The sequence below is a fragment of the Petaurus breviceps genome, unplaced genomic scaffold (genome assembly GCF_028583685.1).
Source record: "Petaurus breviceps papuanus isolate PSGF00001 unplaced genomic scaffold, PetGlider_PUasm1.0 91041, whole genome shotgun sequence".
Classification (NCBI taxonomy): Eukaryota; Metazoa; Chordata; class Mammalia; order Diprotodontia; family Petauridae; genus Petaurus; species Petaurus breviceps.
In genome coordinates this window covers 3,037,070-3,064,292 of record NW_027187400.1, presented here as the reverse complement: position 1 = coordinate 3,064,292, position 27,223 = coordinate 3,037,070, and the positions used below count along the sequence as shown (strand labels likewise).

Genomic DNA, 27,223 nt, shown 5'->3' with positions numbered 1-27,223 from the left:
GTTCAGGATGGCTTGAGTTGACATTTAATTACTGTGTGACCAAGGCAAGTCACGTAACCTCTGCTTGCCTCAGTTTCCTCATCTGTAAAATGGGGATGGTAATAGCACTTCTTACTCTCCCAGGTTTGTTGTAAGGATTAAATGAGATAGTTATAAAGCACTTAGCACACTGTCACATAGTAGGTGGCCTATAAATGTTAGCTGTTATTATTTTGCTCTAAGACCCTGGGCCCTGTTGTCCTTCCCAGCTTCAATTATCTATGTTCTTAGACCCCTTCCAGCTCCTGAGCGGTGTGTGGGCCCTCTCTTCTCTGAGCTCAGAGGGGCAGCCAGGCATTCTCCAGGGCAGACAGGAGGATTCACCTTCCCTCTTCTTTTACACTGGACCCCTGCAGGGGACATCACATGCTTTGCTTCAGGTCCCTTGGGGAGGCCTTTTAGACTTGGCTCTGACCTGTCCTGATTTGGTCCCCAACCAGATGGCAGTATGTGTGCTCATATCCAGCACATGCTCCTTAGCCCCGCTCGCTAAGTCCCTTTGGGATGAGCTTGTTCTTTCTCCAGCTGTAGCCTTTGACTTTCAGACCTGATAGTGAAATTACTGAAGATGGAGATGAGAAGAGATGCCTCACTGTTGTCCTTTATTTCCTGCTCTCTAAGAGGCAGTTAGAAACTTAGCAGATAGAATGTCAGAGCTGGGAGGGCCCTTAGAACACAGGATGTCAGAGTTGGGAGGGCCCTTAGAACACAGGATGTCAGAGTTGGGAAGGGCTTTAGAACCCAGAATGTCAGATCTGTGAGGGCCCTTGGAATTGGAGGCAGGTTCCCCACACCTGAATAGAATATCAAAATTGCAAGAGATCTTAGAATATAGAATGTTAGAGACAAAGGGATCTGTAGAACCAGAGCTTCAGAGTTGGAAGGGGCCATAGAATGAATAATTAAGCCATCACAAAAAGAGATACATGGGCTTGTTCCAGAGCTGCTGGAAACTATCCAGATCAAAGAGAGTAGAATTAGCAGTAATAATAAAAACAGCTTATACTCATACCACAACAGACTTATAACCAGAGGGGGTCAACTCTCTATTCAGTGCGTTAAGTCTGGCAGTGTAATTTTTGTATATTGGCTCATTGGATACTTTCAGCGATCCCCTAAAGTATGATCCCCTTGTAACATATGAGGAACTTGGGGCACAGTGGTTGAGTGATTTCCCCAGGGCCGTCTAGGCAGCAAGTATGTGGAGTGAGATTCTACCCTGGTCATCTTGCCTCCAGGTTCCAGACTCCCTTCATTACAACTGTGTTGGAGCAGATTCAGACTCTGTATGAGGGAACGTTTCTTTACCATCAGAGCTATGCAAAAGTTAAATAGATCTCTTTGCGAGGTAGTGAGCTCTCCGTCACTGGAGGTCTTTAAGTGGAGGTTCTCCTTTGGAAGCTGCAGAGGAGATTCAAGTTTGGACTTCTGAAAGTTTCTCTGATGCTGTGAGTCCAGGCTTCCTAATTCCAGATCCAGTGGATTGTCTACTGTCACTCAAGGCCTTCCTTGCAGATCTGGCCTTCCCTCCTGGGGGGCAGAAGGGCTAAAAAGAGGGAAGTGCCTAGGGGCTCCTCACCTGATCCTGGCTGTGTAACTTATTAGGCACATGGCCTTGGACAAGCCTTTTTTCCCTGTGGGCCTTGGTGTTCTTCTGCCCAGTGGGAATATAATTCTGGCCTTACCGACACCCTAGCATTGTGTGTGTGTGTGTGTGTGTGGAGAGTGCTGGGGAGGAGAAGCTGCTTTTAATCTTTCCTCTTGTCCCAGAGGACAGGGCAGGTTTTTTCAGGCCCCCTAAGCTCCTGCAGCCACTTGAGCCTTGGTGGGCTTCAGAAAGGGCACTGGTCTTTGGGCATACCCTAGTGGGCAGGCAGAGGTGATGGGAGCAGGAGGTGGAGGACCCCTCCCAAAAGGGGTGTGGGGGCCAGAGTTTCAGGAGCGTTCACTAAACTTGAATCAGAAGGGGAGTGTGGAGGGGGGCCTCTCTGGGCCTGAGCTTGATTGGAGCTGAGAGCAGCAAAGGTTTACAATGGAAAATGCCAACGCAAAAGAAATCCCTCTATTCAGCTCCTCTTACTAATCCGTAGCAGCAGCAGCAGCCGTGGCTGGTGGCAGCGGCAGCTATTTTCAGGATTTTCTTCTCTCTGAATGGGGGGTAATTGCTGGGAGTTGCCAAATGTTCCAGATTGTTCCCCAGGAGAGAGGGAGGGAGGGCGCTGAGATTGCCTTGTTCTCCAGGCTATGTTGGGGAGGGGGCAGGAGGGTGGAGGTGGAGGAAAGAGAGGGGGGAGAACAAGGTGGTTTTCTGAAGGATTCCAAGTCTGAGCCCCCTACCACACCGAGCAACAGGGCCCAGAGCCGTGACAGGAGAGGAGAGAAGGAATTCAGTTTTCATGAAATATAAGAGTTTCAGAACATAGACTATCAGAACAGAGAACGCCAGAGCAGGAAAAAGCTTTAGAACTAGAATGTAAGAGCTCTAGGAGGCTTAGAACAGACAATGCGGGACTGAGAAAGACCTTAGACCATAGGCAAGAGCTGGGAGGGGTCCTAAGAACACAGAATGCCAGAGTTGGGAGGAACCTTAGAACAGAGAATGACAGCACTGGAAGGACCTTAGAAAAGAGTGTGTCAGAGCTAGGGGGCAGAGGGGCTTAGAACACAGTCTGTCAGAGCTGGGCTGGGTCTTAGAACATGGGATGCCAGAATTTGGAGGGGACTTAGAACACAAGTTGCTAGAGCTGGGAGGACTCTTGGAGCAGAGATCATCTGAGCTGGGGGGACCTTTAGACCCAGAACATTTAGGTTGGGAGGGCTCTTACAGAGTATAAAGGCTGTGAGGGCCCTTAGAATGGAGAAGGAAAGGCATGGCAGGGGCCTCAGAGTTGAGCCAGCATGGGGCAGAGGAGGGAGTCCTGGCAGTGGGGGCAGAGGATTTGGTTGAATCCTCTCTCTCTGTCACTTCCTATTTATCTGTCCTTAGCCAAATCCCTTCACCTCCCTGGGCCTCAGCTCCCTATCCCTATAGGAAGAGGGTCGGACGAGAGCAGTGGTATGAAATCTCTCTGGGCAGCATATTGTTGATTTAGAAAACCACACATGAACATTATTCACGTGTAATTGTACTTTATTTTGTTCAATCTCCCGATTACCCTTTAATCTGGTTCAGGCCTTCCAGCCAGTGTGGGCCACGAGTCTGGCCTCTCTGGACTGAGTGACCTCTGCAGGCCCTTCCAGGTCTGCATCTGGGATGCTCTGAGGGCCTCCCTCATCCACTCCCTGTGTCTACCTTCCCCTTGCCAGGAGACCAGCGGAGCAGTGTGGTCAATGAATCAAGCAGCCTTCTGGGAGGTTCTCCAAGGCGTCCCTGTGGCCGCAAGGGCTCCCCCTACCACACAGGGCAGCTGCACCCGGCTGTCCGAGTGGCTGACCTGCTGCAGCACATCAACCAGATGAAGACGGCTGAGGGTTACGGCTTCAAGCAGGAGTATGAGGTAAGAGCTCCCTGGGGCGGGAATAATAGAAATGATTATGGCATGTTTATAGCTCTTTAAGGTTTGCAAAGAGCCTTACAGATATTACCTCATTTGCTCCTCACAGCCCTGGGAAATAGGTGCTATTATTATCTTCATTTTATATATGAAGAAACTGAGGCAAACCGGTTAAGTGACTTGCCCAGGGTCACACATCCACTAAGTGTGTAGATTTGAATTCAGTTCTTCCTGACTCTGAGCCCAGGGCTATATCCACTATTCCGTTCTGTCTCCGAGTCCAATGAGAATAACAGAGATTTTGGAGTTGGAGAAGACCTAGCTCTGCTATTATAACCCATGTGACCTTGGGTAGATCCCTTAACATCCCTCTAAAACTGAGGGACCTGGGCTGTGAGATCACTTATAAATCCTATGATCCTTACCCTGCCTCAGTCCTGACCTGAACCCTGAGTCTGCCTCCATCTGTAGCCTCTACTCTGATTCTGACCCTGATGTAGGCCCAAACTGACCATCGCCTGAACTTTGGCCCTGCCCCTGACTCCGATCCTTAATGCTGACTCCAGTCTAAATTGAGGCTTCAATTTGACCAGATCCTGATGATAATCCAAGGCTGGCGACCTGCCCCTCCACTTCCCCACACCCTTTTTCTGGATACCCTGGACTGGGAGAACAGGCACCCTAGGATTTGGCCCCCAGAGACTGTCCTTGAAAGCGTCTCTGTTGCTCTGTGAATGCCCATGGGTACAGCTCACAAAGTGAGCTTCTCCATTGGTCTGTAGACAGGAGCCCCTTTCTGGAGCATGCACATGCTCAGTGAATATCCCCTTCAGCCAGGGGTTTCCCCAAGACATTTTGTGGGGGAATCCCTGGGGCCCCATTTTTTCTCATTCTGGAGTTTTAGCCTGATGGCTATGTAAAAGAAAGAAGGATTTCTGGAAACATGTTTGATGTAGGATTGAGGCAGAAGCTTGGGGTCATAGAGGCTTGGGGTCAGAGGACCTGAGTTCAAATCCTGCTTGGTCACTTCTGTGACCATGGGCACGTTCCTTCACCTCTCTTAAGGCTCAGTTTCCTCTTCTGTAAAAAAGGGTGGAACAAGGCAGCTGGGGTGAGAGCTGTGGCCTCCTGCTCCGTTCTCATCATCTGTGTGTTCTGTAGAGCTTCTTTGAAGGCTGGGATGCCACCAAGAAGAAGGACAAGACCAAGGGCAGAACGGACCCCGGCCCCCCTTGTGAGTGGCAGAGATGAGGGAGGGACTCCTGATGGGCAGGAATTATCCTCTGTCCAAGACACTGGGACGGGTGGAGGTTGACTCTGTTGGGCTGCTTGGCTCAGTCTGCTTGTATTTCAGCCTGGCGGTGCTCATGGTGTAGAGGGAGGGGTTCTCGAGAGTGCCCTCTGCTAGGCAATCCGGACTAGTTCAGTCCTATAAGCATTTATTGATTTGATCCAAGACTAGTGGGAAGGTTTGGAATCTTGGTATAGCAGCTGGAGGGCAGAGCTTCCTTTTCCTCGGGATCGACAGAATCCCCACCTCTCCCTTGTGGGGTCTCTCAGCTCTGATTTCTTCCCTACCCCAATCTTCCCTTGGGCCCCTAGTTCAGCACCACTCCCTCAGCTCCTTTCCCCCTAATGTCCCACAGCTCCCACCCCTCATGCTACCCTCCCCCACTCCCCAAAGTGTTCTCCTGACCCTTTCTCCCAGTGTCCTCCCTGCTTCTCCCTCCTCCAATATACTCCTCTTTCCCTCTTTATATTGTTCCCTAACTTCAGCCCCCAACCTCCATTTCCTCTCTTCATTGTGTCCCCTAGATCATAGCTCAATCATCCTCTATACCTCTAGTCATTCACTTTCCTAACCCCCATTATATATCAGATTGGGTAACCCTGCCTGTAAAAAGAGCATGATTCCCCCCAGCTGCCGGGGGGGGGGGGGGTACTGCACTGCCAAGTAAAAACTCTCTTAGTTAGTTAGTCATAATAGCCCATTCCACTGTCCTCAAACTCCCTGCTTCCGGTTGGGCCCATGGGGCTACTCAGCCTTTATAATACGGCCCCTGCTCTGGATTTGCAGATGATCGGCACCGAGTGAAGCTGCATCCGCTTCTGGGAGACCCCAATGCAGACTACATCAATGCCAACTACATCGATGTGAGTGCACCCTGAGAGACCTCCCTCAGCTGCCCTTCCCCTGCCCCTCCCCTCACACAGTCAGGCACCAAACACGTGCTGAGCACCCACAGGCAGGTTAGCCCCTGGACTGGCTGTCGTGGGGAGTATGGAGGGGCACAAGGTCTGCTTCCTGCCCTCGTGAAACTCCTGTTCTAGAAGGTCTAATCTATGCATCAGAGAGTATTTCCGGAGCTCAGAGGAGGGAGATAGCTGTATAGAGTGGAATAGCTAAGGAAGGCTTGCTTCTTGGAGGAGAAAGGCTTAGAAGGCTGGTTTGGCCTCGGAGGAGAGGGCACACGGAGCCAGAAATCAGCATGGTGCATTGTAGTAGAATGTCAGCTCCCTGAAGGCAGGGGCTGTCTAGCATATTGCTAGACACACGATAGACATTGAAGAAATGGTTGTTGAATTGAATTTGGTTGGGTTCTCAGGATTGGGAGGAGATAGATCTGACCAAAGAAGAGAGGGTTTGTGTAAGCTCTTGACCCCTCTGTATAGGGGTGGCCAGGGAAGTCAGGGAATAGGCATCTTCTCCTGAGGTGCCATAGAAGAAGGAGCCAGAGTGAGGGAAGTGGGCCCAACCAGTATGGTGCTGGCAGTGAAAAAGCCCAACTCAGAAGGGGCACGTGGATGTGGTTAGTCCATAGGGGCCGGGAGCTAGGTGGAGCAGGGGACAGCAGAGCAGAAGAGAGAGATATTCTTACTAACAACTATGGAGCCTCAGAGGGGGAGAATACTGGGTCACCCTCAAGCCAATCTTGCTGCCTCTGGTCAGTCATATTGTAGAAAAGGCAATAGCTCTGTTAGGGAGGAATGGAGACGGAGACTAAGCGGAAAGAAGATTATCTGAGGTCTTAGTTCAATTCAACACGCATTGACAGGCACCCACGTGTGCCCAGTCTTGTGCCAGGGGCTTTGGGGGAGATTGAAAAGGAGAAGCAATCATCTCTGTCCTGCGAGTGCCCAGAGAGTCTGGTTGGGAAGAAAGGCTTTATGCTTGGGAAAGATTTAGATTCTGAATCATTTGCCATTTGAGGGGATGGAATAGATGGTAACTGTCATGAGTATGCAGACCACTGGCATAGTCAAGGATGTCTTCTTGGAGTAGGTGGGGTTTGATCTGGGCCCTGAAGGATTTGGCTGGATGGAGGGGAAGGCATTCCAGGCAGGCCCACAGCATGAGCAAAGGGGTGAAGACAGGAGCAAGCCTCTCGCCCCACTCCTCCTCTTCTCCTGGGGGGCCTGATGCTTTCATTCTCCATTCTTGGCCTTTCCTTGTCCTGTTTTCCCTGTATCATTTCCTTCTTTTTCTCCCACTCCCAAGGCCCCCATATTTTGGTAGGGCAACCTCCCCTCTTCCCCCCTCCCCCCTTTTCCTTCCTGATCCCCTCCCCTCTGCCACATCCATATCCCACAAAGCCCCTTCCTGCTCGTGCCTCTGCCTCCCATGGCCATGCCCAGTGGGCTAATCTCCCTCTTTCTGGTCTCTTTGGCTTGGGCACCTGTCCTCTCACCGGAATCCTTAAGATTCGGATAAACCGAGAAGTAAGTATATCTTTTCTCTCTCTCTCTCTCTCTCTCTCTCTCTCTCTCTCTCTCTCTCTCTCTCTCTCTCTCTCTCTCCCTCTCTCTCTCTCTCTCTCTCTCTCTCTCTCTCTCTCTGTCTCTCTCTGTCTCTCTCTGTCTCTCTGTCTGTCTCTCTCTCTCTCTCTGTCTCTGTCTCTCTCTGTCTCTCTCTCTGTCTCTCTCTCTGTCTCTCTCTGTCTCTGTCTCTCTCTCTCTCTGTCTCTCTCTCTCTCTCTCTCACATATACACTTTCTGAGTCTCTCTCTTCCTTCCCTTCCTCCTGTCTCCCAGCACTGACTGCCCCCATCTCAATGATTGGGCCAGACCCTGGTGATTCCTGAGTCACTGTTCACTCTTCTCACTGAAAGCAAAACCATCCACCCATCAGCTGCCTTCTCCTTTGTTGCTTCCAGAAGAACACTGGGGAGGGTAGGAGGCTGGAGAGTGTGGAGGGGACAGTCTTGGTAATGGACATCAGGCAAGGCCAGACCTTGGGCTATTTAGCCCTCTGTCCTCTTGACCTTGTTAACCCAGCCTCTGCCTTCTCTGTCAGTAGTCCTGAATGCCCTTCACCCTATGGTCAAATCCATCTCTGCCCCCCAGGTCCTCCTTGTGGCTCAATGTGGGGCATCTGCTGGACTAGATGGCCTTTAGATTCAGAACTAGGGCACTTGAGTTCTGGTTCTCACCCTGCTGACTGTGTGACTTTGGACAAGTCACTTCCCTTTTCTGAACTAGTTTTCTCATCTATACAGTGAGGGTTTTGGATGAGACAATTGTCAGAGGTTCCTTCCGGTTCTGACATCTATAGGACATCCCCAAAGTCTCATGGAATGCCAAGTTTAAAACTGCGCTAAGACTTTTTTTTGGGATGCCTGGTGTAGGGCAGTGGTGTCAAATTCAAATAGAAAAGGGGGGGCACCACTAAACTGTACATAAGAATCCTGGTGGGCCACATACTGACTTAAAAAGCCACATATGAACAGTATCTAAGTTCTATTGTATTCTTATTTATTTTGTTCAATATCTCCCAGTTCCATTTTCATCTGGTGCAGTGTGGGCAGCCGGTTGGACTCCTTTGGCGCAGGGAGATCCCAGATGAGGAAGCTTCTCCTAGGAGTGCTTTTTGCCACTTGCTGGTTGAGCATTGTCTGGGGAAGTGAGGAATTCAGTGATTGATTTGCTCAGCTTCATCTAGCCAGTGTGTGTTAGAGGCGGGCCTCATGTCCAGGTCTCCGTGACTTCTGGGACTGGGTCTCTTCTCTACCATACGTTGCTGCCTCTCTGGTTAAATAGAGATGCAGAAAGTAGCCCCATCTCTTCTGTGTGGCTGTGCCCTCTGACCGACCTCTGATGGGTTAGGAGCTGTTAGGAAAGGAGGGCAGGAACTGGCCAGGGGGAGTTTGGCCATGACTCAGGACCAGTGACAGGGGCCAGCCACCAGTGGGCATCATTGCCATGGCGAGCAGGACAAGAAAAGGACTTGATTTGTGTTGGGTGGGAACTGGATTAGATCCTCACTGGGATGATTGTAAGACTGGGATGTTAGCACTGCAGGAGGTTTCTTGGTCAGCTTTAGGAATAGGGTCATGAGTGGCCTGGGAAGGGCTGAATGTAGACATCCCTAGAGCCAGGGTATGAAGAGCTTCAGAGCAGAGGTGCTCCTGCCTCTCCCTCCAGTGATGGGGGTTGACTACCGGGCAGGGCAGGGACAGAGGGACATCCCTGTGGTCTCTGCTCCTGGGGGGAGAGTCATTGATCCTGTCTCCAAGGCCAGGGTGGGACAAGGTTCTTTGAGGCTTGGGATGGATTGACCCCTGGATGAACAGGGGCTCCTCATGGTTTAGAGATGGGGGAAAAGGGTTTGGGGCCCCAGGAAACTAGGGGTTGGTCCTTTGGGAACTCAGAATGTTTGGGGACATCTTACCCTGAGGACCATCCTGACTAGATGACCCCAGTGGCTTCTTTGGGGTTGAGGTCAGAGCTGGTGCTCCCCTGGGTGGTCTGACAGTGTCTCCTTCTGTTCCAGGGCTACCACAGATCAAACCACTTCATAGCTACTCAAGGTACCCAGGCTGTCCCTGACTTTGTGTATCTCCCTCCCCTTCCCTCCCTTGCCCTCCTCTCCTCTTTTTTCCTCTCTTCTTCCTTCCTCTCCTCCCATCCTCCCCTCCCCTCGCTTTCACTCCTCCCTCTACTCTCCTATTTCCTCCTCTCCTCTTTTTCCCTTTCCTTGTCTTACCATCTTTCTCTCTACCTCCCTCTCTCTGTGTTGTGTCTGTGAGTCTCTGAGATGATTCTCCCTCGCCTTACCATATGTGTATTCCCAGAACCTGGAGTCCCCTGTCAGAGTCCCTCCCTTACCCCTACACCTCTATCTTTCAGCAGCCTTTCCCCTAGTCTAGGCTGCCATGAGCCCCTCCTCTCAGTCACTCCTTGGGACATGAATTCTGCTAGCCAGTCCTGGGCTCAGGGGTGGGTTGGGAAGCCAGGGGTCCCCTGGGGCTAGGACTTTGGGTTTACAAGCCCATCCTGTGCAGTCAGTGCCTCCTGGCTCCCACCTCTCCTTGGGGCCCCCTCCCCACTCTTCCCTGCCCCCTCCCCCAGGACCCAGGCAGGAGATGGTGTACGACTTCTGGAGAATGGTATGGCAGGAACATTGCTCCAGCATCGTCATGATCACCAAGCTGGTGGAAGTGGGACGGGTAAGAGGGCAAAGGGACCAGGCAGGGTGAAGGAAAAGGGGATGCAAGAAGGAGGCTTGGGAAAGGGAGGAGAATCTGACAGAGGAGGGCAGTTTGGGGTTAGGGAAAACATAGAGGTAATGGGAAGAGTGAACTTGAAGTTCTAGGGCTTGAGTGTGACCTTGGGCAAGTCACTTAAGCCCTATTGGCCTCAGTTTCTTCCTCTGTAAAAAGAGTGATTTTGGGGTGGCTAGGTGGCTCAGTGAATAGAGCACCAGCTCTGGAATCAAAAGAACCTGAGTTCTAATGCAGGCTCAGACACTTAACACTTACTAGCCGTGTGACTTTGAGCAAGTCACTTAACCCCAATTGCCCTTCCAAAAAGCAAAAAAAAAAAAAAAGAGGGATTTGGACCAGATAACTTTCCCAACTATAGACCTATGAGGCAGATGGTGTTGGGCTTAGAGTCAGAGAGACCCGAGTTCAAAACCTGCCTCAGATACTTACCAGCTTTGTGGCCTTTGGCAAGTTAGCTTCCTTGGCTGTAAAATGGGACAGTGATGGCATCTACCTTACAATGTTGTGAGGACAAGGGGATAATATTTGTAAAGTGCTTTGCAAACTCTCAAGTGCCATATAAATGTTAGCTCTAATACTAATCATTTTAATTTATTATAATAAGTATTGGTATTGTTATTCTAAGGCAAAGGTAAAATAAATAGGAAGTTTGGGCCACAGCCCATCAAGGTCAGTTGAAGGCACTGGGAATATTTATCCTGGAGAAGAGAAGCCTGGGTGGGGAGACACGATCATTGTCAGGATGTCAGAGAGGTTAGACGTGTTCTCTCTGGCCCCAGAAGGCAGAGCCAGGAGCCATGTGTGCTGTGTATTCTTGGGGAGACTAGTTTCAGGGAGGCCATATTTAGGTTTGATGTTGAGAAGATCATAATAATAGGAGCTGTCCAAAAGTGGAATGGGAAGCAGAGGGTCTCCCAGTCACTAGGAGGCCCACTTGTCTAGACAGCCTCTGAGATCCCTTCCAGTGTTAGCATTGCATACCTCCATTGAGCTGGGCAAAGATGATGGTAGGAATGGGTGGGGAGTGAAGGGGAAATGGATCTTGGAGGTGAGGGGAATGAGAGCCAGGGAGGCTGGGAAGGTAAAGGGCTAGAAGAGGGAAGGGGAATCATGCCAGATCCTGCTGGTCTCTAGGTGAAGTGTTCCCGCTACTGGCCTGATGACTCAGAGATGTATGGAGATATCAAGATCACTTTGGTGAAAACAGAGACCCTGGCAGAGTATGCAGTCCGTACTTTTGCCATGGAGAGGGTGAGTTGGCACCATTTTGGGGAATTGGGGACCCAGATTGGGGAAGGGGGAAATTAAAGGAGACCAAAGCCCGCACCCTGGCAGAAACTCATCCAGTCCCCACATTAGTGCCCAGGTTGCCACCTCTGTCCTGGCAATGCCCTCTCTGGAGCACTCCTCTACCTTTGCCCTTCCAGAGAGCTCTGATGATAGTGGGGAATAGGGGGGGGTTTCATCCAGGGCCATCAGGAGGAAACAGAAGAGGAAGGAGAAGGGCCTGTCCAACTCCAACTTTTTCTTCTTCCTCCAGGCCCCAAATAATGGGTCATTAAGGCATTGACTCTGCATGCATGTCCATCCCCTCCTGTCCATTCTCTTTGTGATCCCCCAATCCCAGCCCCTCAGCCCCTCTCATCAGTCTGATTGCAATGACTATAGATTAGTCTCTTGGCTTCCAATCTTTCCTCTTGTGTGCCCTGAAAGCAAGACCTGATCCTCGATGTCAGGAATTCAGGCCTAAGCAAGGGGTCTTAACCCATGCTATGTCACAAAAAAATTTTGTTTAGATCACTGCATTTCAGTATAAGTGGTTTTCTTTGTAATTTGGTATATATATTTTGTATACTTTTAAAAACATCATTCTGAGAAGGGGTACATAGGCTCCACCAGATTGCCCAAAGGGTCTGGGACATATGAAGAGGTCAAGAGCCTCTGGTCTTGTGGGTGATTCAGATGAGTTTACAAATGGCCCCAGTATAAGACAGTATATTATAAAGGTGATAGGAGGTTGAGACAAAATGCTAGCAAGGGAGCACCAAGGAGGGAAAGATGGCATCTGGTGTGTGTGGGGGGTGGGTGGAATAAGGGGAGGCTTCATGGAAGAGATTGGAATGGGACCTTGAAAGTGGGCCTTTGAAGCTTGTCCTGGGCCATGCTGAGCCAGGTGCTTTCCCCACAGAGGGGCTACTCGGCCCGTCACGAGGTACAGCAGTTCCATTTTACTGCGTGGCCAGAGCACGGCGTCCCTTACCATGCCACAGGGCTGCTGGCTTTCATCCGCCGTGTCAAGGCCTCCACTCCACCTGATGCTGGGCCCATCGTGATCCACTGCAGGTAACATCAGGTTTAGACTGGGGTATTGGAGTGGTAGGAAAGGAGTGAGGGGATCAAGGATGAGGCTGACAAGAGAGCCCAGGTCTGCTGGAATGTCCTGGAGAGACTAGTATCCTAACAGTCCCTGGAGTCACCTGCTAGATTAGATGTGTACATATGTACGTGTGTATGCACAAGTATGTGTATGTACATGTGTGTATGTGTGTGTGTTATATTGCTTGGAGCCAAGGTGATGGTAAACTCCGTGAGGGTAGGCATGGTTCTGCTTTGGTTTTTGTATCCCCAGTGCAAAGAACAGGGTCTTACACAGAATAGGTACTTAGTAAATCCTTGCTGTTGGTGGTGACCTCTAGGGAATCTCATGCCTTTTGTCCTTTGATTTCAATGTTCTTCTTCCCCAGAAGTCTTGGGACAATGGTCCTATAGTCCGGCAGTGGAGAAGCTGGGGGGATTGTAGGAAATGGAAGGTGGGGGAGGGGGCCTAGGTAGGACCGGGTAGATGGGTCCCAAAGACCCTCCCCCACTCCTTGTCCCCATCATGGATGGGGCCACGGTCACTGCCCTCTCTTCCCAGCTCCAGGATGGCTACTCCCCTCACCCTTCCTCCCATTTCCAGTTCCCCTGCCAATGGCCTGAGGCAGGATGTGGCTGGCTATCTCCCCAGTGCAGGCACAGGCCGGACAGGTTGCTACATTGTTCTCGATGTGATGCTGGATATGGCTGAATGTGAGGGCGTTGTAGACATCTACAACTGTGTTAAGACCCTCTGCTCTCGCCGAATCAACATGATCCAGACAGAGGTACATGTGCTTTTGTGTGTGTGTGTAGGGGAGTATGTCCTATTACCCTGACCAGCATCCCCAAGGAGTCCCACTGGGCCTTGCTCTGTGAAGGACTCTAAGAGTCTCTACCTTGTGAAAGCTCTACACACTTTCTGTGTGCCAGCCACTGTGCTATATTCTGCAATAATTAAAACAAAGCAATCCCTCACCCCTCCAAAGGAGCTCACCCATCATTCTACCTTTCTCCATGTTTCTAAGCAGAATTATGGGATGTGCCCATGATATGTTGAGTTGACCCAACCTAGAACAATGGAGAGGAGGCTGGGCAAGTTTTAAGCTCCCCTGTCTTACACCCTCCTCAACTTCCTTTAGGAACAGTATGTCTTCATCCATGATGCAATCTTGGAGGCCTGCCTGTGTGGGGAAACTACTATCCCTGTCAGTGAATTTAAGGCCACTTATAAAGAGATGATCCGAATTGACCCCCAGAGTAACTCCTCCCAGTTGAGGGATGAATTTCAGGTAAGTGGTGTCTGCCTGAGTGTGCCTGAGTGTGTGTGGGAGGTGGATGGGGAAGGACCAGTTAGGAATGAATGGATTGAGGCTGCCCAGGAAGGAATTATAAAGCTAGAAGGTATCTTGGCCCCTGAACAAGCATTGGGGTTACTGACTTATAGAGACTATGGCACTCCCTCCTTTGGGAATCCCTAAGAAGAGGACAGATTGGCATCGCTCTGATTGCAATGCCCCCTTCCCCCCAATTCTGGTTTGGCTGGTACATGACATGGAAGACAGATGAAATGGATACCTCACACCCCTTGTGATTCTGTGATTCTGAGTGGGTCAGAAGGAATCAGGCAGCATTCAGGGCTTGGGGACATTTCCAGTTGGCTGTATCTCTGCAGCTGATACTCCAACTTCACTTCAAGCCTATTCCCATAGCCTTTTGGGTCCCTTAACTCCCCCAGGGAGCCCAGGTGATGGTATGTCATATAGTTAGTGGTGGATGTTAGTTGGGTGGGACAAGATGGGAAGCATGGGGCAGGGCAGACTTGATGAGAACTCCTACTTCCGTCTCTCCCTAGGAAAGGTCCCAAGATTTTTTTGAGTTTCCCTTCAGTAGGAGAAGAACTGAAGGGTTGGGCAATGTATGTTCTAGGTCTGGCTCTTGCATTAGGTTGCTTTGTGACTTGGGTGAATCACACATCTGCTCTGGTCCTCAATTTCTTCATATGAAAAGGGGGAAGGAGAGGAAAGCATTCTGGAAGTTCAAATGCTGGTTCAACCCTTCCTTCCCTGTCCTCTTACAGACCCTTAATTCAGTGACACCCCCATTAGATGTGGAGGAGTGTAGCATCGCCCTCCTTCCCAGGAACCGGGAGAAGAACAGAAGCATGGATGTCCTGCCCCCTGACCGTTGCCTGCCCTTCCTCATCTCTACCGATGGGGACCCCAACAACTATATCAATGCAGCTTTAACTGACGTAAGAAGCCTGGGGGGCACTGGGGTGATGGTTCTAGGGCTTTCCTCTGAGCCACCACCCTGGATTCCTGCAGCCCAGGCCCTGACCTTTCCTCTTTTCTCCTCACCTCTGAAGCTCTTGATTCTGCCCCTTTACCACATTTTCATCCCCTTCAACCATCTGGGCATTTAGGGCAGAGTAAGGATATAAACTGCTGTTGATGTGAAAACAGTCTGGGGGTCTTAGTAGACTGCAAGTTCAATATGAGTCAGTAATGTGACATAGCAGCCAAAAAAGCTAACTCAGTCCTTCACTGTGTGGTTGGTTCTGTGTGGGTCCAGGACAATAGAGATGACATTTTTTTTTTTGGTAAGAAACATCTAAGTGCCATGGTGAATAGAGTGCTGAGCCTGGAGTCAGGAAGATCTGAGTTCAAATCTGGCCTCAGACATTGATTAACTGTATGACCCTGGGCAAGTCACTTCACTTCTGTCTGCCTCAGTTTCCTCAACTGTAAAATGGGGATCACAATAACATCTATGGTTGTTATGAGGATAAAATGAGAGAATATTTCTACAATGTTTTGCAAATCTTAAAGCATATAAATGCACGATGATGAGGATGAAGACGAAGATGTTAGATGAAGAGAAAGGTTTGCCCTGGTCTGGCCAAATATGGAGTATTGTGCTTTTTTCCAGGCATCACATTTTAAGAAAGATGGTAATTAACTAGCATATTTTTCAGAGAAGGGCAACCAGGGCGATCAGGTTAGATGAGGATTGGTGGGGGGATGGTGCTGGGGAAGAGAGGAAAAGCTTTAGTGGGAACCCAACAGCTGCCTTCACATGTTTGAGGGATGTCTCTCATTCTGCTTGGTCCTAGAAGGCAGAATTGGAAGCAATGTGGGCAAGGTTCAGAGAGATGGATTTAGGCTACACTCAAGGGAAGCCTTCTTCCTAATTACAAGGGTCCCAAAAGTCTAGGGGGTCATCTCTGGAGATGGTACATTCTGCTTCTTTGGAGGTTTTCTAGTGGAAGTGTATAGGAGATGGAAGTAAGAGCAGGTAACAGTTAATGAATAGAAAGTCAGAATAATGTCAGGAGGACCAGAGTTTACAATGAGCTCAGACTGGCAAAGAGAGCTCAAGACAACGAAAAGCTGGGGCTTTGAATCCATGTTGGGAAAAGAGGAGAAGCCAAGAAGAGCTGACTGGGGTGGATGGGACAGTGACAACCTGTAGTAACAGAGAGAAGCTGCTTAAGTTGGATTTTGCTTCTGTGTTCTCTGTCAAGGAGAAAGAGCTTTGGACTGGGAAGGGCTGCTTAATACGGAATTGACACCCAAGATAAGTAGGGAGATGATGAGTTTAAGAGTCCGAGCCCAGATAAACCAGATTCTCAGGTCTTGGAAGCATTGGCTGGTGTGATTGGTGAGTAAGAGTGAGAGTGATTGTTGAAAGATCACAGAGAATGGGAGACGAGCCCAGTATCAGAGGAGGACGAATGCTGTGTCAGTGTTCAAAAGAGAGAAGAGAATGGAGTCTACAAACTCTAAGCCAGTGAACTGAACTTTGATTACTAGAAAATTCTAGAACATACAATAGTATATTCGAGGGATGGCTTATGGACACCTAGAAAAGAAAGCAGGAATTATTCATGATTACTGAGAGCCAGCATGGTTTCATCAAGAACGGTCATGCCACACTTAACGTCTATGTAATGTTAACTCTAATGCTGTAGAGTTAACCTGTTTGACAAGGACAATTTGACAAAAACAAAGCATTTGATGAGACAACACTTCACAATGGAAATATCATGGGCTCTGGAGTCCAGAGGACCTGAGTTCCAATCCTGCCCCTGATAATTAATAGCTCCATTGATTTGGTCTAGTCACCTACATTTTATGGGTTTCAGCTTCTTCATCTATAGAAAGAAAGGGGTTAGAATGAGGTTCCTTCCAGTTCTCAGCCTGTAGTCCAATGTTCTTTCTTGACTCTGTTGTGGAAGAGGTTGAGAAATGTGCAATTAGATGTATTCAGAACTGGTTAAGTGACTGGACAAAAAGATGTTATTCATGGTTTTAGATCATGTTATTCATGGTTTTAGGTCAACTTCCATTAGAATGCCCCTGCAGAATTTTGCTTGGCACTCTACTGTTCAACATTTTCATCAATGGAAAAAGGTATAGGGTTAGGGAGTGGACCTGTGATTTCTTTGATAGAGGGATCTTCCAGATGAGGAAACTCTTTCCACCAATGCAGATTGGCACCTTCTCTTCAACTTACAGTCTTAGACAGTTGTCTGGGTCAATGAGAGATGTGTCTTGTCCTGAATCACACAGCTAAGTAAGTGCCTGAGGCCAGACTTGAACTTGGGAAGATGAGTCTTCCTGACTCTAGGCCTAGTGCTCTGTGAACTGTGGTGCTAGCTAGCTGCCCTTTTGTTTTGTTGTTTTCTGTCATTTTACATTTGCAGGTGGTACAGGCCTGAGAAGAACAGCTGAGGTACTAGATGATGGAGTCAGGGTCCAAAAAATTTTGAGAGAAGAGAACATTGAGCCAGATTTTTTTTTTGTATTTTATTATTTTTATTTTTTAGTTTACATCATTCATTCCCACAAGATTTTGAGTTACAAGTTTTCTCCCCATTTTTCTCCTACCCACTACCCCAAAACAGTGATCCTACTGAACATCCCCTACCTCAATCTGCTCTTCTGTATCTTCCCCCATCTCCCCTCCGACTTTCCAGTAGGGCATGGTGGTTCTCTATGCCCCAGTGCCTGTATATCTTATTTCCCAGTTACATGTAAAATAATAATAACAATATATATTTATAAACATTTGATTTTAAACCTTTGAATTCCAGATTCTTTCCCTAACTCCCTCGTCACCCACCCTTACTGGGAAGATAAGCAATTCAATATAGGTCGTACATGTGTAGCTATGAAAAACATTTTCATAGTGTATATATTGTGAGAGACTGACTATATTTCCCTCCATTCCATCCCACCCCCACTTGTTCTATTCTCTACTTTGATCCTGTCCTTTTTCAAAAGTGGGTGCTTTCAACATCCCCCCCCAGCCAGATTTTTTAAGATGAAATTTAATAGAGACAAAAAATCCCTAACCTTACTATTTGGTTAGAAGTTTGCTTTATAGGTACAAATTGGGCTAGATAGCAGTTTGTCTGGGGAAAAGAAAGATCTGGTGGTTTCAGTGGAACATAAGCTCATTATGAGTCAGTGATGTGATTTGGCAGCCAAGAAAGCTAATACAGTTTTGGTCTGCTTTGGTAGGTACTGCATCCAGGATAAGAGAGGTCAAATCCTGCTGTCCTTTGCTCTGGTTACACCATATCTGGAGTCTTGTGTTCAGTTTTAGTCATGGCCCCTGTGGGCAGAACTCACAGCAATGGGTAGAAGTAACAAAGGGGAAAACATAAGAAGAAACACCCCAACGTAACTATTCAAAACTCTACTTGGTAGACCAAGACATATGGTGTCTATTTAATGGACTATGAAGGTGGAGTGCAGGGTCAGGAGAGCTCTGCCTTTGTGTCCCTAAGAACCCAGATCTCCTGATCCTGGTCCTGGCCCTGTGATCTTTTCTGTTCCTCCTTTTCTTCCCACCATTGTTCTTTCTGGTACTTTTCCTCCTTTGTTTTGAGTTCTTCCAGATTAAAACAAAAATTCTATTCCCCAGGGGTGGCCAGGTGGCTCAGTGAATAAGAGCACCGGCTTATTCACTGAGTCGGGATGACCTGGGATCGAATCTGGCTCAGATACTTACCACCACACCCAGAAATAACTGGCTGTGTAACCTTGAGCAAGTTACTTAACCCCAATTGCTTAAAAAATAATCCTATTCCCCACTCCTGTAGCATATTTCACAGAAGGGGCTGGGCCTTTAAAAACAATAACAATAGCTATATTTATATAACACTTTGAGGTTTGCAAAGTGCTTCACACTTATTACATCATTTTCCCTCATAACAACCCTGGGAGGGAGGTGTTTTATTATTCTTATTTTATATATGAGAAACTGAGGCCGACAAAGGTTAAGTGACTTGCCCAGGGTCACATTTCTGGTAAATTTCTGAGGCCACATTCCAATTCAGGATCTTTCTGACTCTAAGTCTGGCTCACTATCCACTGTTCCACCTGACTCTCTGCTTAGTCCAAACAGTGAAAGAATTTCCAACTGAATCTATGGGATCATAGCTCTAGAACTAGAAGGTTCTTTAGAGGTCATTCAGTCCAACCCCTCATTTAATAGATGAAGACACTGAGGTAAAGAGAGGTTAAGGTCATGCATGCAGGATTTGAATGCAGATCTAACTCCAAGACCAGACTCCTACCCACTATTTTTTGTTACTCTCAGTCATCCCAAAAGGTTTCCCATGAATTTAGCTGTCCATGGTGCTAACCTGGGAACCATATAGGGGGCTTTGCAGACTCTGGGTCTCTCTCTAGCTGACGGAAGGCTGTAAGAGTTGACTTGGGTCTACCAGAGAAGATTCCTTGGGAATCTGGACAGTATCATTCCAGGCATCCTCAGAATCCTCTGTGGGCTTCCAAATTTTGTCAGCATCAGGTGGCACACAGTAGCTTAGAGGACCTCCCAAAGGAGAGCAAGAAGCTTTAAAAAGAGAAATGTTTGTTCAGTTGAGTTAATAATAGTGATAATCACCAGCATCAACACTTATTACCCTATAAATGCATATCTAATGAAACTAGGAAACTTGAATAATAACTCCTTTTAAATTGCCATAGGTGTTGAGGAAGATGAGAAAAAAGGTGTTATTTCATAGCTGGTAATGGATCTTTCCCCATTACTAGCTAGAATATGAAACTGAACTAAATGTCCTATGTTGAACTAAACTGAATTAAAGATGTTATTACATCAAGGAACTTAAGCTGACTTTTGCCCAATGAAAGAAATTGGTGATGGGGAAGTTCACGAATGAGACATTTTATATCTAGGTTAAGGGAAGGAGCATCCATATCTGACCTTTTTGAGACATAGATTCCTCTTTTTTCATACTTGATTTTAACCTCAAATCCAGAGTGTTGAGGGCCTAGCATGTTGCCCTGGACATAGGAAATGTTTAATAAATGTTTGCTGAATTGGGTGGACTACAGGGAACTAGTGAGTGAGGTGACTTTTGATAAGTTTGCCAGTATTTGTACCAGTTTGAAAAAAAGTGCTGATGAAAATGATTGCCTCTTAGAACTCTGGATGGGTCAACAGGCTAAGGTGGTGGGCAGCAACAGATAAAATGACATAGTAACAAATGTAATATCCTATACTCAGGTTAAAAGAATCAATGACCCAGCAAATCCACAGTGGAAGAAACATCAGTGGTATTCATGTGGTAATGGTTAAAAGAACAAAGGATATATACCCTAGAGAGGAAAAGACTGAAGACTTCTAATCCTGGGAGGGTTCACATGGGCAAATGAGATGATTATCTGTTAGGGATTCTGTTAAATGAATTCCTTGTGGGGTGAGAAGTTGTGGTTAGTGTGTGTACCACGTATTAGGAAGCTGGGACTAGATTACTTTTGAGATGCCTTCTCAGAATCTATTCTCTGAGAATCTATGTCCTAGGGGTCCTTCTATCTCTGGAATTCTATAGCCTCCTTTCTACCTCTGAAATGCAGTGTTCTAAGATTCTGTGGACCAAGGTCACTTTTGCCTCCAATATTCTGTGTTCTAAAGTCTCTCCTAGCCCTGACATTCGATATTCTAGCATTCTATGTTCTAGGATTCTTTCTAGATCTGAAATTTGGTGTTCTAAGATTCTATGTTCTAAAGTCCCTTCTACCTCTGATATTCCGATGTTCTGAAGGCCCTCCCAGCCTTGACATTCTGTATTCTAACATTCTACATTCTAATATTTGAAATTTGGTGTTCTAGATTCTGTGTACCAAGGCCCTTCCTACTTCCAATATTCTATGTTCTAAAGTCCAGCCCTGATGTTCTGTTATGAGGTGCCTTCTGGGGCTGACATTCTATGTTCCAACGCCCCTCACAGTTCCAGTATTCTATGTGATAAGGTCCTTTCCAGTTCTGAGATGCTACAGTGCTCTTGGGGCTGGGCCATGTGGCTTCTCTTTATGACTTTTATGTTAATAAAGACAGTCCATCTATTTCTGAATCAAGCCTCAGTGCTCCCCATATGCAAAATGGGGTAGCTGAATTTAGGTATGTAGAATCTAGCTATGTGTTTCAGGTGGCCTGGAATGAGCTCCTTTGGGCTGGATAGGAGGGACTGGGTGTTCATTCTGAGGTACTTCAGAGGATTGAGGCAGTGGGTGTCAGACCTTCCCTTCCCTTGCAGAGTTACACCCAGAGTGCGGCCTTCATCGTCACCCTGCATCCGCTGCAGAGCACTACACCTGACTTCTGGCGCCTGGTCTATGATTATGGCTGCACTTCCATCGTCATGCTCAATCAGCTGAACCAGTCCAATTCTGCCTGGGTGAGTGTGTCTGTGGGCAAATCAATTAACCCCTGTTGAACAGCTAGTAGTTGTAGGAGTCAGGACTTGAACCCAGATCTTCTGATCCCGAGTCTGTTACTCTTTGTTGCCTCACACTACTTACTTTTCTCTGACAATAGGGGTTGGGGTTTCTGAGTTAGCTGAGTCTGGAGGGGAGGGTATTTATTGGTTTTGGAGTTCTTAAAGGGACTGAGGGGAGGGGGGGGGAAAGCTGTGGGGTCTTCAAGCCAGAGACAACAGACAATATTGATCTCCCGGCCTGGTAAAGATAACCCCAAGACTGACCAGGAGATAAGTTGGGCCTTGAGGACAGAACTGGGCCAAAACTCAAGAATGTGAAGTGAGGGCATGACCCTCAGACCTGTCCATGGGCATTAGCCCTCACTCTTTCTCAGTGGCATCTGGGGGCCTTGGATCTGGGGAGGTGCCAGATGTGTGGGGAGGGCTTCTGAACAAAGGGAAAGGACCCTAGGAATAAAATGTTCAGCCCTTACCCACTCACACCAAAATGGATTGAGGAAAAAACTCCCATGGTCAACAAATGTAGTCCTGTTAACAAAAACAATGATTAGGGCTTTTCAAAGGGCTGAAATCTAGAGGAGTTGTTGTTGACAACCTTTTTAGTCCTTTAGAGTTGCAGAATCCATTTAGTTTAGCATCTTAGCAAGAATAATTAAATTTTTCTTTTTTACTGTTCTTTCTGATAAGGGATGACTCTTTAGGTAGGGGAGGCAGTATATATTTAAAAATAAAGGCAATATAAACTCAAAAGATATCAATAAAAATTTTAAAAAGCACAATTATTTAAAATGAGACTCTCTGAGAGGGGGCTTCATCTCCCATATGGCCACACTCTGATTAACTCCTTGTCTGCTGTGCCCCACCCCACTTTCCCTCCCCAGTGGTTTCCCCACATTGTCCTAAGTACTTTACTATCTTTCCTCCTCCCTTCGCAACTGAACTGAGGGCATTTGGAATCACTTGCCAGGGGTGCAAAGGCTCCTGGTTATGGCTCTGTTCATTAACTTCAATGGGAAGTGGGCTTTATATACAATTAAGTTCATGGGCTTTTAACAGATAGCACAGGAGACTTCATTAACTGAGGGATTTTATGAGTTTCAGTTCACAATGACCTGCAGGCAGATGGAGTAATCTGGTCATAGCTACCCAGGGCATGTACTGCGCTTCCCTTGACCATCAATGCTGGTAGGAAGAAGGGAGGGACCACAGACACAGGTGCCCCCCAGTCTGCAGAATTAGGGCTCCAGCCTGGGCTGGTGAGCTGATGTGCTGAGATGGAATCCAGGCCAACTCAGAAGGTCTGGCCTGGGATCCAGGAGGCCAGTTTCAAACCCCAGGCCTGGCTCGAACTGGCTGTGCAAGGCCTTGTAAGTCACCTCCTCCTCTTAGTGAAGGGTGAGGATTGCCCTTTTCTGAAAAGGGCATCAGAGAACTTTTCATTTATAACTTTTATTTCTCCCCATTTGTCTGTGAACTTCTTAAAAGCAGAAACTGCCTTCTGCCCTTAAAAAAAATCCTCAGTGTCTAACTCACGGACTGGCACATAGTCAACACTTAATAAATGTTTATTACCTGACTGACTAGAATTGGAAAGGACACATCAGTGGTCATCAAGACCCATCTCCTTGCATTTTTTTTTAAATTAAAAATATTTTTATTCCTATCTTTTGTTTTTCTATCACATTCATTTCTTTTTAAAAATTTTTTTGTTCCTATTAATTTATTTTTAGTTTTCAACTCCTATCTTTTGTTTTTCCATCACATTCATTTCTTTTTTTGAATGTTTTTTTTTTTTTTTGCCTTTTGGAGGGCAGTTGGGGTTAAGTAACTTGCTCAAGGTTACACGGCTAGTTTTTTTTGTGTGGGTGTTAAGTGTCTGAGGCTGGAACCAAACTCAGGTCCTCCTGACTCCGGGGCCAGCGCTTTACTCACTGCGCCACCTAGCCTCTCCGTTGAATGTTTTTTTATTGTTCCTATTAATTTATTTTTAGTTTCCAACACTCACTTCCACAAGATTTTGAGTTCCAAATTTTCTCCCCATCTTTTCCAAACCATCACATTTATTTCTATATGTACCTCACTTCTCAGAGAACCATCCCTTATAACAAAGAATAAAAAAAGAGGAAAAAAAACAGTTCAGGAAAGCTCACACTTGAACTGAATCTTATGCTTTAGACGATGTTCCACACCCACAGCCCCCCATCTCTGCAAGGAAGGGAGGGAAATACAATTTCTCCTCTTGCTTCTGCTATCCCCTTGCATGAACCTATGACAATGCATTTGCTAGTGACTGACTTGCTGAGGAAAGTGTAGACACCCACATTGCTGTGGTGTCCCCACTTTGTCTTCGGTTCACTCCCACCCCTAGACCCCTGCCCAAATCATAGGATCATAGGGTTATAACTTGTAGGGATCCCAGAGACCATTTAGTCCAACCTCCTCATTTTATAGATGAGGAAACTGAGGCCCAGAGAGGCAAAATCACTCGCCCAGGATCTCACAATTAGTCAGACAGGGTTTGAACCTGAGTTTAGATGCAGTGTTCTAGCCACTCTGACCCCTGCCCTTGGGTTGATTGGTTTCTGGGGCTGAGCTGGATTGTAGATACTGCCTTATACTGTATTCCCTGAGCCCAGTCCAGCCCAGGGATGTGACACCTGAGGCATCCTTGGAATTGGACAGTCTTGCCTCTGGGCAAATCCACATGGGGGATGGTAGGAGAGAAGTGACTTTCTCTCTGGGTGCCTTTGTGTGTTTGTGTCTGGGGGTGAATCTATGGACAGCTAGCTGTGTATGTCTGTGCAAGGCCCATGGATCTGGTCTCTGTATATAGGCATGTGAGGCAGTGGGACTGTGGGCACTAGTGTCTTTGTGAGAATGTGAAGGAGGCAGGGTGCCTGGGGGTCAGGGTGGAGCCTTGTGTGTGTATGTTGGTGCATAAGTACAGACTGTGTCAGTGTGTGTGGGTAAAGGTCAGTGTGGCTCTGTGGAGATGAGAGTAGGTGAGGCTGTTAGGCCATAAGCATTTATTAATAGTACACAGTGTGCCTGGCACCGTGTTCAGCTGTCAGGGAGCTCTCGGTCTAATGAGGGAGACATCATGCAAATAACTGGGTACATGCAAGATATACACAGGGGAAATATAAAGTAATCTCAGAGGGGAGGGCACCAGGAGCTGGGGGGTGACCAGAAAAGGGATCCTGAAGAAAAGAAGGGATGTATATGTGTGTGTGAGGGCGTGAGAGTGTGTGCATGTGTGTACGTGTAGCTGTGGGTCACTGTGGGTGGGAGTGATGAGGCCCTCACTCCCCTTCTGACTGCACCCCCCCCCCCAGCCCTGCCCCCAGTACTGGCCAGAGCCTGGTCGCCAGCAGTACGGCCCCATGGACGTGGAGTTTGTGTCTGGCACAGCAGACGATGACCTCATCGCTCGCCTCTTCCGAGTTCAGAACCTCACTCGGGTAAGTGTGCTAGGGGTGTGCGCGTGTGTGTGTGTGCACGCGCGCACGTGTGTGTGTGTGTGTGTGTGTGTGTATGTGTATGTGTGCATGCATATAAGCAGGACTTAATTATCAACTAATTAAACTGAGAGGCATTAGTATTCTGGCTCCACAGATTGAATTTCCTTGTGATTATCATAAATAGACTCGAGGCCTGGCTGCTGGATTGGGGGTCTCTCTTCCCCAAGTCCTGCTGCTCCCATCGATGTGCTCCTGTCCCCTGCCTGTGGTGTTCCTCTCCTTCTGGCCCTACTGACCTCCTCCCCTTCTGCCCTCAGTGCCCCCACCTCCCTCTGCTCTCACTTCCCCCTATTTCCTAGCCTTGTCCTCCCTACACTTAATAGCTCTCATTCTCCTGTTCCCCCAGCCACTGCCCCTTGTGTCATTTGCCCCTTGGTGCTGAAGACCTGCCCCCCCCCACCCCCCGCCATCCTTCTGATACTGAGGTCTCCTTGTTCTTTTGACCTCTGGTTCCTCTAGGCCTGATGTTTCCTCATTCTCTTACCTTTAATTTCTCTCATCTCCCTGACCCCCACATCACTCAGTTCCTGATGGTCTCCATCCTCTTCCCCTTCATGCCTTGTACCCCATTTCCCTCCCTGATTCCAATATTCCCCATCTCCTTGCCCACAATGTCCCCTCGTCACTGATGCCCCATCCCCTGGACCCAATGTCCCTTTGAGTCTGAGGTTTCCCCATCCTTCTGTCATGGATGCTCCCCATCTGCCTGCTCCCTCTGTCCTCCCTGACCCCTGCCCTTGCCCTCCATAGCTGCAGGAAGGACATCTGCTGGTACGACATTTCCAGTTTCTGCGCTGGTCAGCGTACCGGGACACGCCTGACTCCAAGAAGGCCTTCCTGCACTTGCTGGCTGAGGTGGAAAAATGGCAGGCTGAGAGTGGGGAGGGGCGGACCATCGTGCATTGCCTGTGAGTGACCTGAGGGGCTGGAGTGGGTTGGGCACTGAATTAAGTGGGCCAGGGGCCCACTGGGGAGTGGCATGTACTGGAACCCTGAGTCAAAAGTGGGGGTGGGGGAGGCACCTGCAAAGCTTATGGCTGGGCCTTGGGACCTGTCTCTAGGCCCCAAGAACTGGTCCTAGAAAGGCCCTGGGGCTGAGTGCTCTGCCACTTAATCCCTGGGCAACTGTGGTGTCTGGGCCTCAGTTTCCTCATCTGTGAAATAAGGGGATTAGACAAGCTGGCCTCTGGAGTCCTTTCTGGCTCAAAAGTTCAGACACATGGATAAATCATATGTCAGGCTCTTCTGTTCAGCTGAGTCAACAAAAATATTTCACCAACAGTATGTGCTGACCTCTTCACCACTCCCTCCCACCTCAGCCTGGGGGTGCTGCATCAGCCTCTTTCACAGCAGGGCCTGACTAAGGGCACTGAGAGGTCCAGAGCAGGGAAATTGACAGGGAAAGCTGCCAATTCACCAGGGGTATAAGCTTGGAGGTATGATGGAGGGAGTGCCTTCTGTGGGTCCCCAAATCCTATATAATTCCCAACTTCCCCTAAGGCAAAATTTTTTTTTCTTTTTGGAGAGTAGAAGGCAGGGCAATTGGAGTTAAGTGACTTGCCCAAGGTCACACAGCTAGTAAGTGTTAAGTATCTGAGACCAGATTTGAACTCAGATCCTCCTGACTCCAGGGCCTGTGCTCTATTCACTATGCTACCTAGCTGCCCCAAGGCAAGAATTCTTAACCTAAAATTCAGACCAAGATTTCTGAGGGTCTGTGAACTTGGATGGGAAAGCAATTACATCTTTATATTCACTAAACCTAATTAAAATGTAGCATTTCCTTCAATTAAAACCCCCCACAACATATTCTGAATGGGGGTCTGTAGGCTTCACCAGACTCTCAAAGGGGGACAGAACACAACAAAAGGTTAAGAAAATCTGTCTGGGGAGTCACCTCCTTGGCCCAGGCAGGAGAGATGCTCAGCTAGCTAAGGACAGGCCCTAAGAATTGGATCTCTGTCCTCATGCCCAACAACGTGCCTGGTTAGCATGGAGGTAGGGAGAAGCTTTCTTGATGGGCTCTCGTCTTTGGACCTCCTTGGGACAGCTATCCTGCTTGCCATGACCTAGGTAGACTGGTTTGCCCACTTTAGCTTGGTGTTAGCTGGTGGCAGAGTGACAGGGCTGTGGTAGACAGAAGAGCATGAGGAGGGTTCTCTGGAGTGAGATGCCCAGATAGCAGTTGCCTGGGTTCCCTTCATTCTGCACAACTGGTCCCTTTGGAAAATCAAGGCTCTAATGGGACTCCTCATCTGAGAAGGAGATGGAGGAGCCATAGACTATCCCGGAGAAGGATGGAGTATTCTGGGGATGGAAGAGGTAGGCAGGCTGAGGGAGTGAGCACGACCCACACATGCACATGTTTGCCTGCTACTCATTGATTCCTCCCTACCTCTCAGCAGACATTTATTAAGCACCTACTATATGTCAAACACTTCTACAAAGAGAAAAATGAAATAGTCTCTGTCCTCAAGAAGCTGACAGTCTACTGTACACACACTCACACACACACACACACACACACACACACACACACACACACACACACAC

The 27,223-nt window shown here is 48.1% G+C and overlaps 1 protein-coding gene across 2 annotated transcripts in view; it reads left to right on the top strand.

The window, feature by feature from the left end:
* PTPRU (protein tyrosine phosphatase receptor type U) overlaps positions 1-27,223 on the top strand; it is a 104,670-nt gene that overhangs the window by 73,795 nt on the left and 3,652 nt on the right. The window contains exons 16-28 of one of the 2 annotated variants that reach the window (XM_069079287.1): positions 3,346-3,536; positions 4,695-4,767; positions 5,611-5,687; positions 9,304-9,340; positions 9,882-9,979; positions 11,171-11,287; positions 12,225-12,379; positions 13,044-13,179; positions 13,534-13,683; positions 14,472-14,645; positions 20,967-21,107; positions 24,485-24,610; positions 25,421-25,578. In XM_069079287.1, the coding sequence (XP_068935388.1) occupies positions 3,346-3,536; positions 4,695-4,767; positions 5,611-5,687; positions 9,304-9,340; positions 9,882-9,979; positions 11,171-11,287; positions 12,225-12,379; positions 13,044-13,179; positions 13,534-13,683; positions 14,472-14,645; positions 20,967-21,107; positions 24,485-24,610; positions 25,421-25,578 (1,633 nt within the window). Of the gene's footprint in view, positions 1-3,345; positions 3,537-4,694; positions 4,768-5,610; positions 5,688-9,303; positions 9,341-9,881; positions 9,980-11,170; positions 11,288-12,224; positions 12,380-12,995; positions 13,180-13,533; positions 13,684-14,471; positions 14,646-20,966; positions 21,108-24,484; positions 24,611-25,420; positions 25,579-27,223 lie in introns of both variants that reach the window. The other variant, XM_069079286.1, reaches the window with a different exon arrangement.